This window comes from Stegastes partitus, unplaced genomic scaffold, assembly GCF_000690725.1.
Source record: "Stegastes partitus isolate 25-593 unplaced genomic scaffold, Stegastes_partitus-1.0.2 Scaffold1738, whole genome shotgun sequence".
Taxonomy (NCBI): Eukaryota; Metazoa; Chordata; class Actinopteri; family Pomacentridae; genus Stegastes; species Stegastes partitus.
This window is the reverse complement of record NW_007579469.1, coordinates 19,184-33,160: the sequence shown is the minus strand read 5'-3', so window position 1 is coordinate 33,160 and position 13,977 is coordinate 19,184. Positions and strand designations below refer to the sequence as shown.

At 41.3% G+C, this 13,977-nt stretch overlaps 1 protein-coding gene across 1 annotated transcript in view; it reads left to right on the top strand.

Annotated features, from left to right (window-relative positions):
• The window catches only part of atp8b1 (ATPase phospholipid transporting 8B1), a 43,810-nt gene that overhangs the window by 13,503 nt on the left and 16,330 nt on the right, over nt 1-13,977 (top strand). The window contains 13 exon segments of the mRNA XM_008301954.1: nt 3,378-3,559; nt 5,197-5,294; nt 6,579-6,692; nt 6,777-6,875; nt 7,539-7,600; nt 7,715-7,787; nt 8,385-8,455; nt 9,005-9,087; nt 10,007-10,165; nt 10,925-11,013; nt 12,160-12,350; nt 13,084-13,168; nt 13,558-13,681. Coding sequence (XP_008300176.1) covers nt 3,397-3,559; nt 5,197-5,294; nt 6,579-6,692; nt 6,777-6,875; nt 7,539-7,600; nt 7,715-7,787; nt 8,385-8,455; nt 9,005-9,087; nt 10,007-10,165; nt 10,925-11,013; nt 12,160-12,350; nt 13,084-13,168; nt 13,558-13,681 — 1,411 coding nt within the window. The 5' untranslated portion in view covers nt 3,378-3,396.

The window sequence follows — 13,977 nt, the reverse complement described above, 5'->3', positions numbered from 1 at the left end:
AAAAAAACGAATCAGTAAATTACCATAATCTGTGTTAGGTGCAGAATGGAGCAAAAAAATAAATCCTATCATTGTTTTTATTTATTTCGATGGAAAATAAAAAACAAAAACCATTCCTCGTTAAAAATATTTCTATATTCACTGCCAATAATTTCAGTTTCTTTCGACCTGGTGTGTTTCCCATTAACATCTTTCCAACCTTCACCTCCGATTCAGAGATTCGAGGAAACAAACAAACAAAAAAAAGCACGTCGGGCCAAAAATCATCAGTTTCTTGCAGCTTTTTCAAGAACACAGAAATTAGCAAACGGCCATTTAGCAAACTGCATTTGGTATCTGTACCTGGGACAACTTTCATTTTGCACCAATAAACGCTGTTTATATATGACTTTGAGTTTTCTTGTGACTCTATGACAAGGAGCAGGTTGCAAAGTTGGCATGAAAAATCCATCCACGGTAGCTACAAGAACACGCCAGGTTGAAATGAACCAGAAATCTGCTTTAATAGAAAGGTATCGACACGACCTGAACTGTGAATAAAATTCCCCAAAACCACGGCTTCCTGCTGCTTCAAATGATCCTGGACAACTAAAAAGTATCTGGAGGTTTATCAACAGTTCATGATTTTTTATAGTGTCCAGCAACTTTAAATTCTGCACTGAAATCTTTAAAAACAGCTCATACATGTACAGTTTTAGTTCCTTCAACAGGTGGGTGTTGCAGGTAATCTTTCAACAGGACCAGGAGGGCAGAAGTAGTGCTTTCATCTGGGACTATTTTCAGCGGCGGATTGATACACATTTGGCGCTTCATTGAGTTTTATTGTCAGCAGGGCGTTCAGATTAAACTGAAGTGGGTGTGCTCCTGGTAATGAGTGTTTTTAATAGTTTCTGGAGAGCTGTGCATCAGATGAACACGATATTTTCCGCTTCCTGTTCTGTTGAGCATTTAAAAAATCTGTGCTTGTGGCCCGAAGTTTATTTTTAGAAATCCTGAGTCACTGTTGGAGGTTCATCCTGTTTTTCCAGTCTCACCATCTCCGAGTTAAATCACACGGATTGCCCCTTTTTTTTCGCGAGCCTTCCTGCGCTCACCTGGTTTCCTCCTCGTCCTCCGGTCTGAAACCGGACACCAGGTCTCCGTGTGACGGCGGCCTCCGCGGTGTCGAGTTAGAGCTAAAAACAGACGTCGAATTAGCTGAAATAAGCTCATGCAAACACGCACACACGCCAGGTGGAGATGAAGACGAGGGTGTGGCCACATTCCTCACATGTGTACAGATGAATTCATTACACGGCGCTTCAGCACACAAACACAAAGTCATGGCGTTGCGTCACAGGCTTTGTCAGTCAAATTAGACACTAAACCTGAGCTGCAGCTTCTTTACTTCGGTCTGCTCGATGGCTGGAAGTGATGCAACACACCAGAGTGGACGATCGCCTTTTGTTAAATGGCTTTTCTCTGTAGTTTCGTACTTCAGTGCCACTGATGAGCTGTTTAAAACTCTGTCCTTTATTTCCTCATTCTCCTGCTCTCTTGTTTTGTTTGTGCTCCTGATCGACACGCGAGTTTTGTTTTCCTTCAACGTCACGATGTGTCATTTGTAAACTCGTTCTACTGCCGTCAGCTGACTGTTTCCATCAGCGTTTCTTTGCTGTTTTCCCTTGTGGACTAATTAATCTGTGTCTAGTATTTAATTAACACAATTACATGCATATGATTATTATTCATCTTTTAAAAACTCGTCTATTTAGGGTCTTTTTCGTCGTAGTGTTCTTGTTTGTCCAGTTATTTGGTGTACGATTGGGTTGCTTGAGTTCCTTGAAGACGTTTCACCTCAAGAGGCTTCATCAGAGAGGGAGGGGTGAAAGAAGTCATCTATTAAACTGGAAAGACCATCCCTCACCAGAGGTGGAGGTCTGAGGCACCTCTCACCTGTTTATAGTTCAGTGCTAAGATCTCTCCCCAGGAAGATGAAGCTACATCCACACCTATAGCCACAAAGACCCTAACGAACCTCATTGTGGCAATAACGACCCGCATAACGAGGGGGAGGAGCAACAAACCGACAATCGAAACCCAAACTCAGGTGTCTCAAGTATCTGGAACTCTCAACTAGTCAGTCAGAACTGATGAAGCCTCTTGGATGAAACGTCTTCAAGGAACTCAAGCGAGTCCAGTTGCTACCATTAATCTACGAGAATAACCACGACCTGGATGCCTGAGAATCTTCAGACACATACGGTTGGGTTTTTCATCCAAAGCACAGAATCCTCAAAGCCTCAGTGTGTTTCCGATTAGATAGTTTGTGTGACGTGTTGTCCGACTACATCTTAAAGCAAAAACATTCAGTGTTGGCGTCACCGTTCTAATATATTAATGTTTGGCAGGTCTAAAATGCTAAGTTACACAGATTCAGTTTTGCAGCCGCAAATTTAAATTTTGATCTGATAACGGCACAAAAAGTCGTGTTGGGTCACATTTCACAGCCAAAAAGATCCAAAGACGAACTGTATGGAACCAAGCTGACGCGTCGGTTATTTGAAAGCTGGGACCCAGACTCGTGCAGAACCAAGAAATGCTGCGCCGCTGATTTAGATCAAGTTAACCAGCCTGAAACTTTGATTCTGTAGAGCAACATGAGATATCAGAGGCAGAGGATTGTGGGCCAGAATGGTCACAACATCATGCTAGCTCACAACCAAATGACCGAATGTAGCAGAACACTTGAATATTTCTGGAATATTACATCTAATATAGTATATATTGGGACATATTAAATCTTCCTCTTGCATATCATCTAGTGTAGTAGTTGTGGATATTTGAACACAGGCAGACGAGATCCAGAATTTGCATTAACAGAACAGGAACTGGACCCAATGGGGTGTACACAATGTGCATCCAGACTTGTACAGTTTCCAGGGCTTTAATCTGAGGGTTCAGGTGGACCTATGAAGACCTCTAGATGGCACCAGATGATCCTCCAAGTGATTAGAGTTTATACATGAATGTGTGGACCACGTTTCTTGACAGTCCGTCCGTTCATTCTTTTGAAAGTCAAAAAAAATCAAAAAGTTGGTGCAACTAGAGTTTAAGGATTGATGAAGTCCTAAGTATGTATCCTCTGTAAACCTTTGATGTTTATGAAGGGATGTTTGAGTCTGGAGCAGCATGAGGAACTTCATGCCATCCGTACAGTTGTGCCACTTGCCCATAACTGAAGTCTTGCCAACATCTTGTGATACCTGCATGAAGTCGACATGGCTGTCGGACTGTCCGGTTTAAAAACTTGCAGAACTTCTCGGACACTTCCCCAACGACACAAAAGCTTAAAAATGACATGTTGATGACCTTGAACTCTTCTTGTTCTTCCTCAGAGATACTTGAGGTGCGAAGATGAGTCGGCGGCGAACGGACTCCCAGGGTTCCCTGGGGCCCGACGATGAGGCCATGCCGTACAGCGACGACGAGACGGACGACGAGTTGGCAGTGAGTTCTGAAGGGGAACCTGATGAACCGCCAGGAGCTCCGCATCCGCCGGTGGAAACTAGACCCAGCGGTGAGTCCCAAGACCTGCAAACCGAGACCTGTCGGACACATTTTATGTTTGTTTTTGTGAGATTTGTTTAGCCTAGCTTAGCGTTATGACTGGAGGCAGCATGCTGGCTAAGCTCCATCAAAACAGACCAAACATGTGATCCAAATCCTCCAACGCTGATTAAAATGCTGCACTTAGATAAACTCTTAAAGGCGCTACAAAGCTGCTGTTTTTGCTGTTGTTGACATGTTTCATTCTGGGGGGGGTTCATGTCTTTGTGCTGCTGACAGTCGTGGACGGAGGTAATATGTGACTGTTTGTCTCATCGATCTCTCAAACACCTTTTTTCTGCAAATGTATTGATTTGGAGTCGAGCATAAAGCAATCAGACTTCAGCGGTCAAAGGACTCAGAAAATAACTGGCCGTAGTTCAAGACTTTTTTTTGAGAATTCAAACACTAACTGTGAGAATTATTTGACAAGATAAAACGACAAAGTGATGACATTTTATATCCAAAACGTCCAAAGTCAGCTTCACTGTGGCGTCATATTGTTCTGCAAAAAAAACACTTCTCTGCTCGTTATTCAGCCCCATGACTTCATATTTGATTGGATACTGAATTGGGGACACTCATCTCGGGTGCCGACCGATTCCTCAAAGTCTTCTCGACGTATATTCAGGGATTTAATTTGGCTGAAGACCACCATAGTTGAGCTCCTCCTCTTGACATACCGAGGTCGAGGTGGAGCTCAGCAGTGGCTTTACCACTTTTTTGCATCTTTTGACATGTTGCTGTGATCCTGTGCTTTTCTACAACCAACCAGTTTAACTAAATACCAGCGTTTTCATACCTGCTGTTTCTTCGACCAGTGTGATTTGCCTGCTCTTGTGTGCGTTGTTCCTCTATTTACTGTGTGCATCATGTGTGAACTGCTGGATACCTTGAATTTCCCCAAGTGGATAAATAAAGCATCTGTCTAGAGTCAGTTTTCTGCAATGACATCTGTGGGAACAAAGCGAATTTCAGTATTTTTTAGGGGAGAGTTTTCAGTTTTGCTGCCTAAATGCAACAATATTTGTAGCAGTAGTGTCACTGCAAGCAAGAACTGTAGTTGTAAATAAAATATAGGACGACAGACAGTTATACTCGTAATTACACTCTGCAGATACTTACGTTGGATCAGTGCAAAGATTATTTATCACAGGAAGAGTCGTGTGTTTTTTTAACCATGACTTAAATGCAAATAATATATATTAAAGAAATGACATTTAAAATATTGGTTTGTAGCTTCAGTGCATCTGATTGTTGCTTCATTCAGTTTTCACTTCATCCAAATTACCTAAAGGTTCAGCAGGTGAAGTTCGGGAATAAAAGTGGTTTAAAGACTGAGAGACATTTCACTAATAAAATGGATGTGAATGAATTTTAGTTTATTAGTTTCAGAAAATTGCATCCTCTCGATGGACATCAACAGAACACAATATTTGCAGTTTTCCTGGAACTTCTTCCTCCTGAACAAATTGTCCTGACTTCTACTTTGTGGATGTAGACTGCAGCTTCTCCGGCTGCTGCAGGCGACCAGCTGCATGTCGCAGTGGTTCTGGTTTAAATGGTGTTTTTTTTTTTAATTGTTTTTTTATTATTATTTTATTTTAGAAATGGGCTGGAAGGTGAAGGCCAACGACCGAGCTTATCACCAGCTGCCAGAGTTTCAGAAGAAAGTCTTCCTGTGCGTCAAGAAGAGCAGATACTCCGTAAGTCGGGCCTTTTTCCGTCCACAGACCAAACCTTCAGAGCTGAGCGAGGCCGACACACCCTGTACAAACACCAATGTGTATTTTGCATGTTTTGGCAAGAACACGAGGGGCTGAAGCACCAACGTGAAATGAAATCCTCGTTTCTCTGTGGTTTTTACGGTTTACCGTTTTATTGCGCAGCTCCTTTGCTAACTTAGCTTCCCCTACATATGGAAACTCTGGAGCCGTCTCTCCGGCTGACCGGCTTTCAACAGCCTCTGAACACCAGAGTGTTTTTGCGCCTGAAGCTTCGTGTCGTCGGCTTTGTGAGGGTTGAAACCCGATCGCACAGCCGAGCCGACCTCGGTGCCTCTGTGGACACTTTAGACCCAGCGGGAGCCGCCAGAACTGAAGCCAGAAGAAGTTAAAAACAACTTAAACAGTGGTTCCCTAAACATCAGAGTCTTCAGTTGGGCCGGTGGAGACGAAGTGAAACGGGTTGTTAATGTTTATAACCGTCTCCATTAGATAAATCCAAGCTGTAGAGGTTAAATGGTTATCTGTGATGAAATGAATCTGTCTCATTAGCGAACTGGGCCACCGCCTGCAGGGTCAACCAGGACACCGGCCAGTTAATCCACATATGGAACCCCACGATGGTTCTGCTGAGGCCTCATTCTTCCAGTGAAGGGAAATGTTATTGCTGCAGCGTTCAGCGGTGGTTCAGACAGGACTGTGCATCCAAATGAATTCTGTGTCATATGTTAGTGTGACGATTCCACTTTGCACAAAGCCAAGTCCGTTAAGAAACCGCCTGTAGCGAGCAGAGTTTAGATGGTTATCCTCTGCAGAAACACAAAACCTCCTCAGTGCTGATACCTGCTGAAAGTCTGAGAGCTGAGCCTCCTCAAGGGCAAAGCTATTCCAACTCTGTCATCCCGTAGAAGCTTTGCTGTCCGTGTATTTTAATGGAAATGGATGACATGCTGAGTTAAAATGGAATTTCAACCAATATAGTTTAAAAAAAAATTGCAAATACCTGTAATTTGTTTTTGCTGATTTAAAGTGTAACTTTATAGGCAAACAGTGTAAAAGAACAAATTACTGTTTGTGAAAACGTTGACGTTATTCACAGTTTTATGGTTACCATGCACTCACTTTTTCTATGATATTGCCAGTTTTTGTTATTTAACAAAAGAGGGAAAAATCTATGTAAAAAAACAACAAACAAAATAACATAATAATTTGTGGTGCGGAACCAAATGCTAAGCCGTCATTGTGTTTGCTGTGTTTTTTCTGCAGGGAAACGCCATAAAGACGTACAAGTACAACGTGTTCACCTTCCTGCCCCTGAACCTGTATGAACAGTTTAAGAGAGCAGCCAACCTGTACTTCCTGGCTCTGCTCATCTTACAGGTATGTCTGAAAAAAAATAAAGTACTACCTGTGTTCTGGTTTTGCAAAAACCCAAGATCCAATAATTGTTTGTTTGTTTGTTAGATTATTCCAGACATCTCCACCCTGCCCTGGTACACCACACTGGTTCCTCTGGTCGTGGTGCTGGGAGTAACCGCCATCAAAGATCTGGTGGATGATCTGGTAAGACTGGAGCTTTAAAAAGATGCACACACACACTGCACCTGTATCGATGTGATAGAGCTTAGAAAGATGTTTGGTTTCCAAGAACCAGGCAAAGCTTCATGCTCAAACTTTACCTCCATGTCCACCAATGAGTCCCAATTTGACACCACTTTCCTAGATGTTCCTCACGTCAAGTACATTAAAATGAATCCAGTGTAAATGCAGCTGAGGAGATCATTAGTGCACGTTTACAAAAAAAGTCTAATTTTTGCATCCAAGCTGTTCAGGAACCTCGTAGAGCTCCAGAAAGACGCTGTCTGACATGTAGTGTGTAAAAGGTACCGGGGTTGTATTCTCTACATACGTGTCAGAAAATGTGTCGTAGATTAGCTGTAGTACCTGGTTGCGCCACCAGGTGGAGCCTTTTACTGTTTGATGCTGTAGCAAACAGATGAGGCGATAATTTGGACTACAGGTGGTTCATGTTGGCGAGCAGAGAACACTGTGGGGGTCTGGCTAGCAATGGGGCGCCATTAATGACCTCTAGCCAACGCAAATGTGTTGAACACAAGCTGGGCTCGGCTTCTGGATCTTTAGTTTACAAGAATTCTAGCACAAAGCTGTGTGATTATACATAAAGTACGTAATTTTGTGGTTGTTTTTTTTCTTATTTTTTTCCAGGCACGCCACAGGATGGACAAGGAGATCAACAACAGGAAGTCTGAAGTCCTGCTAGACGGCAGGTTAGATCAAAGTTATTTACTGTTTAAAAACTGCCGACAATACTTTGTGGAAATGTTTCAGTTGTTCAAGTGTTTTGTGACGAGAGTAAAGCTGATAAATTTTCCCTGTTTCAGGTTTCAAGAGGCTAAATGGAGGGACATCCAGGTCGGAGACGTGGTTCGTCTGAAGAAAAATGACTTTATTCCGGTATGATGGGTCACGCTGAGTGATTTAATTTTTGGACTGACCATCTATTTAAATTCAAAACAATGAGGCACCTTGAACTACAACAAACTTCACTAAGCGTCCACATACACAAGCCAGATGCCTGCTTTGAGAAAGTTAGATAAACTTAGTGTCAGCAAAAGGACATCTTGACGGAACCACATTATTAACCTGTACATCAAACCATGACATGGTTCTAGTCTCCAGGTTTTTCATTTATTCAGGTGAAAGAGGTAAACGGTCGACACCGTGTTGTTCTGCAGCTTGTGGCGTTCAGGGAAGATGCATTTGGTCGCTAGCAAACTGTAGACTGCAGTAATGATGCTAACGCTAAAGCACCCTAGTTTTTTTTATGCCTTTTAGACGAAGGGTTACTTGGTGCCACTGAACCATGATTTCTGACCCGTCCAAGAAATTCCTGAACGCCAAAGTGATAAACTAACTCCACAACTCAGTACGAGACAGTTTGCGACTCCTTGACGTGTTTGTTTTCTGACATGAATGTCCCTTCATGCAAATTTTAAATGAGATGATAAATCCAGCCCGATGCTGAATGCCTACGATCTGTATCCTCTTCAGGCCGACATCCTGCTGCTGTCCAGCTCCAACCCAAACAGCCTCTGTTATGTAGAAACCGCTGAGCTCGACGGGTAAGACTCAGTTTTGCTTTCTGTGGGGGGGAAAAAGCCTGAATGTTTTAATCCTAATTCAGTGTAATGCACGCTTGGCTTCAGCTGCCCTATCTCCACTGAATGCCGTGTTCAAACCTGGTTCTGGACTATCGGATCAGTGTTTGTGATCAGTTGTTCGCTCAAGCGTTGAGTCAACAATTACTCACTGATAAGACGAGAGTAAATTTGTGCAGAGCTTTTTGCCAAGAGTTGCGTGACCAGATTCTGCCATGAAGTGGGAACCGCCTTTAGATCAAACAGGCCTCGATGGGACACCTCAGGTGGAACCATTTTCCTGTTAATGGCAACTAATCTGAAACACCAGCATCGATATCCTCTTTATATCGCGTGCTTTTGTGTTTCCAGAGCATCTTTATGAATAAAAACTTCAGTAATCCAGACAGGAGGCCTTTTGATAATCGTTTTCTCAAACTGGTTCCATCTAAATCCAGCTTTTAGGAGCTTCAGTCCTTGTTTACTGTGATGCTGGATTGTTCGTATGAAGCTCAGACTTTGTTCTCGTTGCAGAGAAACCAACCTGAAGTTTAAGATGGGACTACGAGTGACCGACGAGAGGCTTCAAGAGGAACGTCAGCTGGCCGAGTTCAACGGTAAGTTCACAAGCACAGAGATCGGAAAAAATCACTTAGAAAGAATAATTTCATTATAAAACCAGAATTTTCTTTTAAGCTGTAGGTCAGCTGGCTAGCTCCATGTGACTTTATTTTAGCAAAATATTTGTTGTCTTTGACTGCTGATTATTTTATTTTTATTTAATTTTGCCAAATTTTATCTTTTTTTTTTCATTGACTGCTGAGGATTTTTGTGATTTTAATCTATTTTCTTTTTATCTAAATTTTTCAGCATATTTTTTGTCCAACTGGTAATGATTTCATTATTTGAGTCTATTTTATTTTTTCACGTTTTATCTGACTTGTAATGATTTTAATTATTTTAGTCTAGTTTCTTTTATTTCTTTTATCTTTTTTTTTGTCTTTTCTGATGATTTCATTATTTTAATCTATTTTATTTATTTATTTATTTATTTTTTTTTATTTCATCGTATTTTTTGTCTGACAGGTGATGATTTCATTATTTTGATATATATTTTATTTTGTCTAATTTGTCACATTTTTTTCATTGATTGCTTTATGATGTTTATCTATTTTATCATCACTTTTTATTTATTTTTTGGTGTGTTGTGTATTTTTAGAGTGTGGTTTAACTGCTGATTGTGGGACAAATTGCCCCTCAGGGATGACAAATATGACCTTGAACTTCATGTTTGAACAATTAGAAAAATCTGAAAATGTTGTTGACGTGCTGTAGCTGAATTTAAGGCGAAGCAGCAGAAGATGGGAAGTAGACGTCAGTAAATGAGCGTATTGAGGGAAACTTTAAGGATCCAGAGTAAAATATCTCAACAACCACTGAGCGTTTCCACACCTCCCGCCGATAAGAAAACTTCTGTTTTTACAAATTTTTAACTGAAATCAAAGCCGTTCTTGTGTCCTCTCGTCTGTTTCAAAGCCCTGATCGAGTGCGAGGAGCCGAACAACCGTCTGGACAAGTTCTTGGGGATGATGCGGTGGAACCAGGAGACGTACCCGTTGGAGCTGGACAACATGCTGCTCCGAGGCTGCAAGGTCCGAAACACCGAGGAGTGTCGCGGCCTGGTCATCTTCGCAGGTTTGTGCCACGTTGAACGTCGCGGCAGAGCTCGAAGTTAGATAAAGGAACGTAAATATCATCCTTGTTCCAGTGATTTACAGCTTTTATGAAGTGGAATGCAAACTAATCACCTTTATTGGATGTTTTTGATATTTTATAGCCAAGATTGACTCGTTGTTGGTGCTTGTTTAAAGTCAAAGTGGGAAAAAATGTGTATATATATTTATTTCTATATATATGTATAGCAATAATAATAATAGCAGGTGGAACAGTTAACTTCTGGTGTTCTTTAGAGCTAACATTATTTTTCCAGTTTGTGACCAACGGAAGAACATTCTGCTTGATTCGCTAACTGATTTTTTAAAATGTATAGATTTTTTGGCTTATTTTCGTCTTCAAAAATGTCAGAATTTGCTGCTTTTCTTAGTCTGACATGATGATAAATGGATCGATGTTTGACTTTTATACTTTTGGTCGGACAATAGAAGATATTTGAAGATATTTCCTGAAATGATTTATCTATTGACAACATCAGAATAGTTCTTATTTGGCTCAATGGCGTCAAAATAAATGTACTTCTGTGACTTTTTATTACTTAAAATATCTGGTAATTGAGACACTTGCTGCTCATTTGTCTTGTTGTGCTTATTTTCTACTCTCCTGTTACACTTTTTTAAACTTCTGTTTGCTGTCTTCATGCTGACTGTTTGTGAATATACGAGACTATTATTATTACTGAGTGGTAATTAATGACTAATGTAATATGTGTTGATGCAGGAGCCGACACCAAAATCATGAGGAACGGGGGCAAATCCAGGTTCAAGAGGACCAAAATTGATGAGCTGATGAACTACATGGTTTACACTGTGAGTCACCGTTAGCGTTTCAGTTTTAGCTCCTGGTTCCATCATCAGTTAGCTCGCATTGTTTTTTTATTTTTTTATTTCCAAATTCTTAAAGAAGGTGTTGAGTGTTGTTTTCTTCGCACCAATCTGGAGTAGCCGGAGTCCTGAAATGTTGCAGGCCCATTGGTCTGTACGTGTGGTTTATAATGGTGTGGATGGAATCATACAAACCAGTTATGTGATGGCGCAAGTTTGGGCAAAATATATCCACCAACCAGGATCATTGACATGTATGTGTGGTCTTCAGTGGTAAAACCCGGCTTTGATAACATAAGCACTTTTCATTGAATTAATTGAAGCACTATGAGTTGGAAAACCGTGATTTTTTTTTTCTTCTTTTAGCCCAGTAACAATAATACAGAACTCTTCCAGTTGAGCCACTATTGGAGCGGTTTCACCATCGCACCAGCTCAATGGCTGTCCTAATATTGGACATAGCACCACACTCTACATTTTTTCCAATTGGTGCAAACCAAAGGGAAAACAATCTGCCTCTTATGGTGAGACTAAAGGGTTTACACTTGGTAAAAGAAAAAACGCAGACATTTTCATATAACCGGCTTGGGTGTTCTGTCAAAGACGGGTTTGTACCGTTGACAACCAGACGTACATATCAGTGATTCTGCAAAATGTCAGGACTCCAGCTACAATATTTCTCAAGTTATGGGACTTCAAACATTGAGCCACAGATTGGTGCGAAGAAAACGACCCAGCAATCGCTAGACCCCGATTTCTTCAGGAAATTTAAACTCTAAAGATAATGTTGCCCATACGTTTTACTTACTAACGTGCAAACAAAAAAAATCTGACAAATATGTGAACCATCTGCATGAAATCATTGGACCTTGGGCTACATCCGAGATACAGCCCGGACTACGTAAACACATGATAAAATATTGATTTTATTACTTAGATCGGTCCATTTAGTTGTTTTCTACATGTAGGCAACATATAGTATATTACGCTCCACATCGCTGTCCAGTACCGTCGGGTGCAATGTGACTGATTTTGTGTAGATGGGTCACGTTTTTTTTAGTATTCGGGGAACTGAGGTGGACTGACCCATTTACCAGCCGCTCGGTCTGAACTGTGCTTCTGCTGCTGTAGATCTTCGCCCTGCTCATCCTGGTGGCGGCCGGCCTGGCCATCGGTCACACCTACTGGTACGAGGATATCGGATCCAAAGCCTGGTACCTGTACGACGGCAAGGACCAGGACGCCTCCTACAGAGGCTTCCTCAGCTTCTGGGGATACATCATCGTCCTCAACACCATGGTGCCCATTTCACTATACGTCAGGTCAGTCAAACCACACGACAACGTCTGGTTCTTCTCCACATGTTCATAGAAGTTTGCTGCGAGTTAAACGCTGATGCTAAATGCTGGCTTCGGGGAAACCTTCGTACGACTGCCTCGACGGCACTGCAAGGAAAAGAAGAGTTGGGTTAGATGGGATTTTCAGTTTTCTCAGAAGCAACACGTTATTTATGTTCAACTTTAAGTGTCTAAGCCGTTGTACACAAACTTAATCTGTGTATTTGTGCAAATGTTCTTTGTTCGTTTAAATTTTAAGCGAAGTCTTTTGCACAATCTCTGCACAGAGCGGCGCACTTTGTATATGCAATATAGGTACATGCAAAAATATTTGTATATGTACTAAACAGACATAGATGGATTAGTGATAGGCTTCCTGGAGCCCCAGTTTTATGTTTTATAACAGTGGACAGGAAGAGACGCAACCCAACCCCAAATGGCTATAAAGAGGCTTAATATAGATACCAATAAAAAGACAATAAAGAGACGCAAAGGGTCTAGAAAGACCAAAAGTTGACCATGTAGTTACAGCAAACCGCCACAAGTATACGAACAATAAAGACTAGAAAGACACAAAACATGGCTGGAAAGAGCAAAAAAAGACCCTGAAGTCCTGTTCAACGACCACAAATATACAAAAAAATGAGAAAAACAGAGCTCATGTTATAATGTTCAATCAATAAAACAACCACGACCTGTTTGTCTGCTTTGTGTCCAGTGTGGAGGTGATTCGACTCGGACAGAGTAAGTTCATCAACTGGGACCTGCAGATGTACTTTGCAGAGAAAGACACACCAGCTAAGGTACATTACTAGTTCTTCTTCTTCTTCTTCTTCTTCTTTTTCTTCTACTTCAACTACTACTTCCTCTTCTTCTTCTTTATCACCTACTTCCTTTTCTTCTTTTACTAACCTTTTCATCTTTTTCTACTTCTTCAACTGCTACTACTTCTACTACCCATGTCTTCTTTGTCTTCTTCGTCTCCTTCTTCTAGTATTATATGAGCCGTTTTCATCACGTCACCATAAGTTCTGACCTGAGACTACCTGACTTTAACTGTATGCAGCTGAAGGTTTTGGGATAAACGCCGTCTTAAGTTGGGATTATTTAACCAACGTTTTAGCCGTAAGGATCCAGGCTGCAGCAGAAAAAAAGCTTTCTCCTTTAATTTGTCCTCTTAAACCTCTTGTAGGCTCGAACCACCACCTTGAACGAGCAGCTCGGTCAGATCGAGTACATCTTCTCCGACAAGACGGGAACTCTGACGCAGAACATCATGCAGTTCAAGAAGTGCACCATCGCTGGACGGAGCTACGGTACCGATGGGCTTTATTCACCTCCAACACGAGAATCAATCTAAAGTAGAGAAGTTTTCTTACCTAAAAAAACAGATCTAACAGTGCTGATACTTTGAGTTTAATTAAACTGAGAGAGGGACGTCAGGGAGGTAAAAAAGAGAAATTGCAGGTCTTGTAAAAGGGTCTTAGAATGCTTTAAACACCCTTGAAAGTCTAGATATTGGTCGTGTTTAACGGTTACTTATTGAAACTATTAGGAATTGCTTGAGTTTGAGCTGCAGGTCACAATAATCCAAAATAAACATGTAGAATAG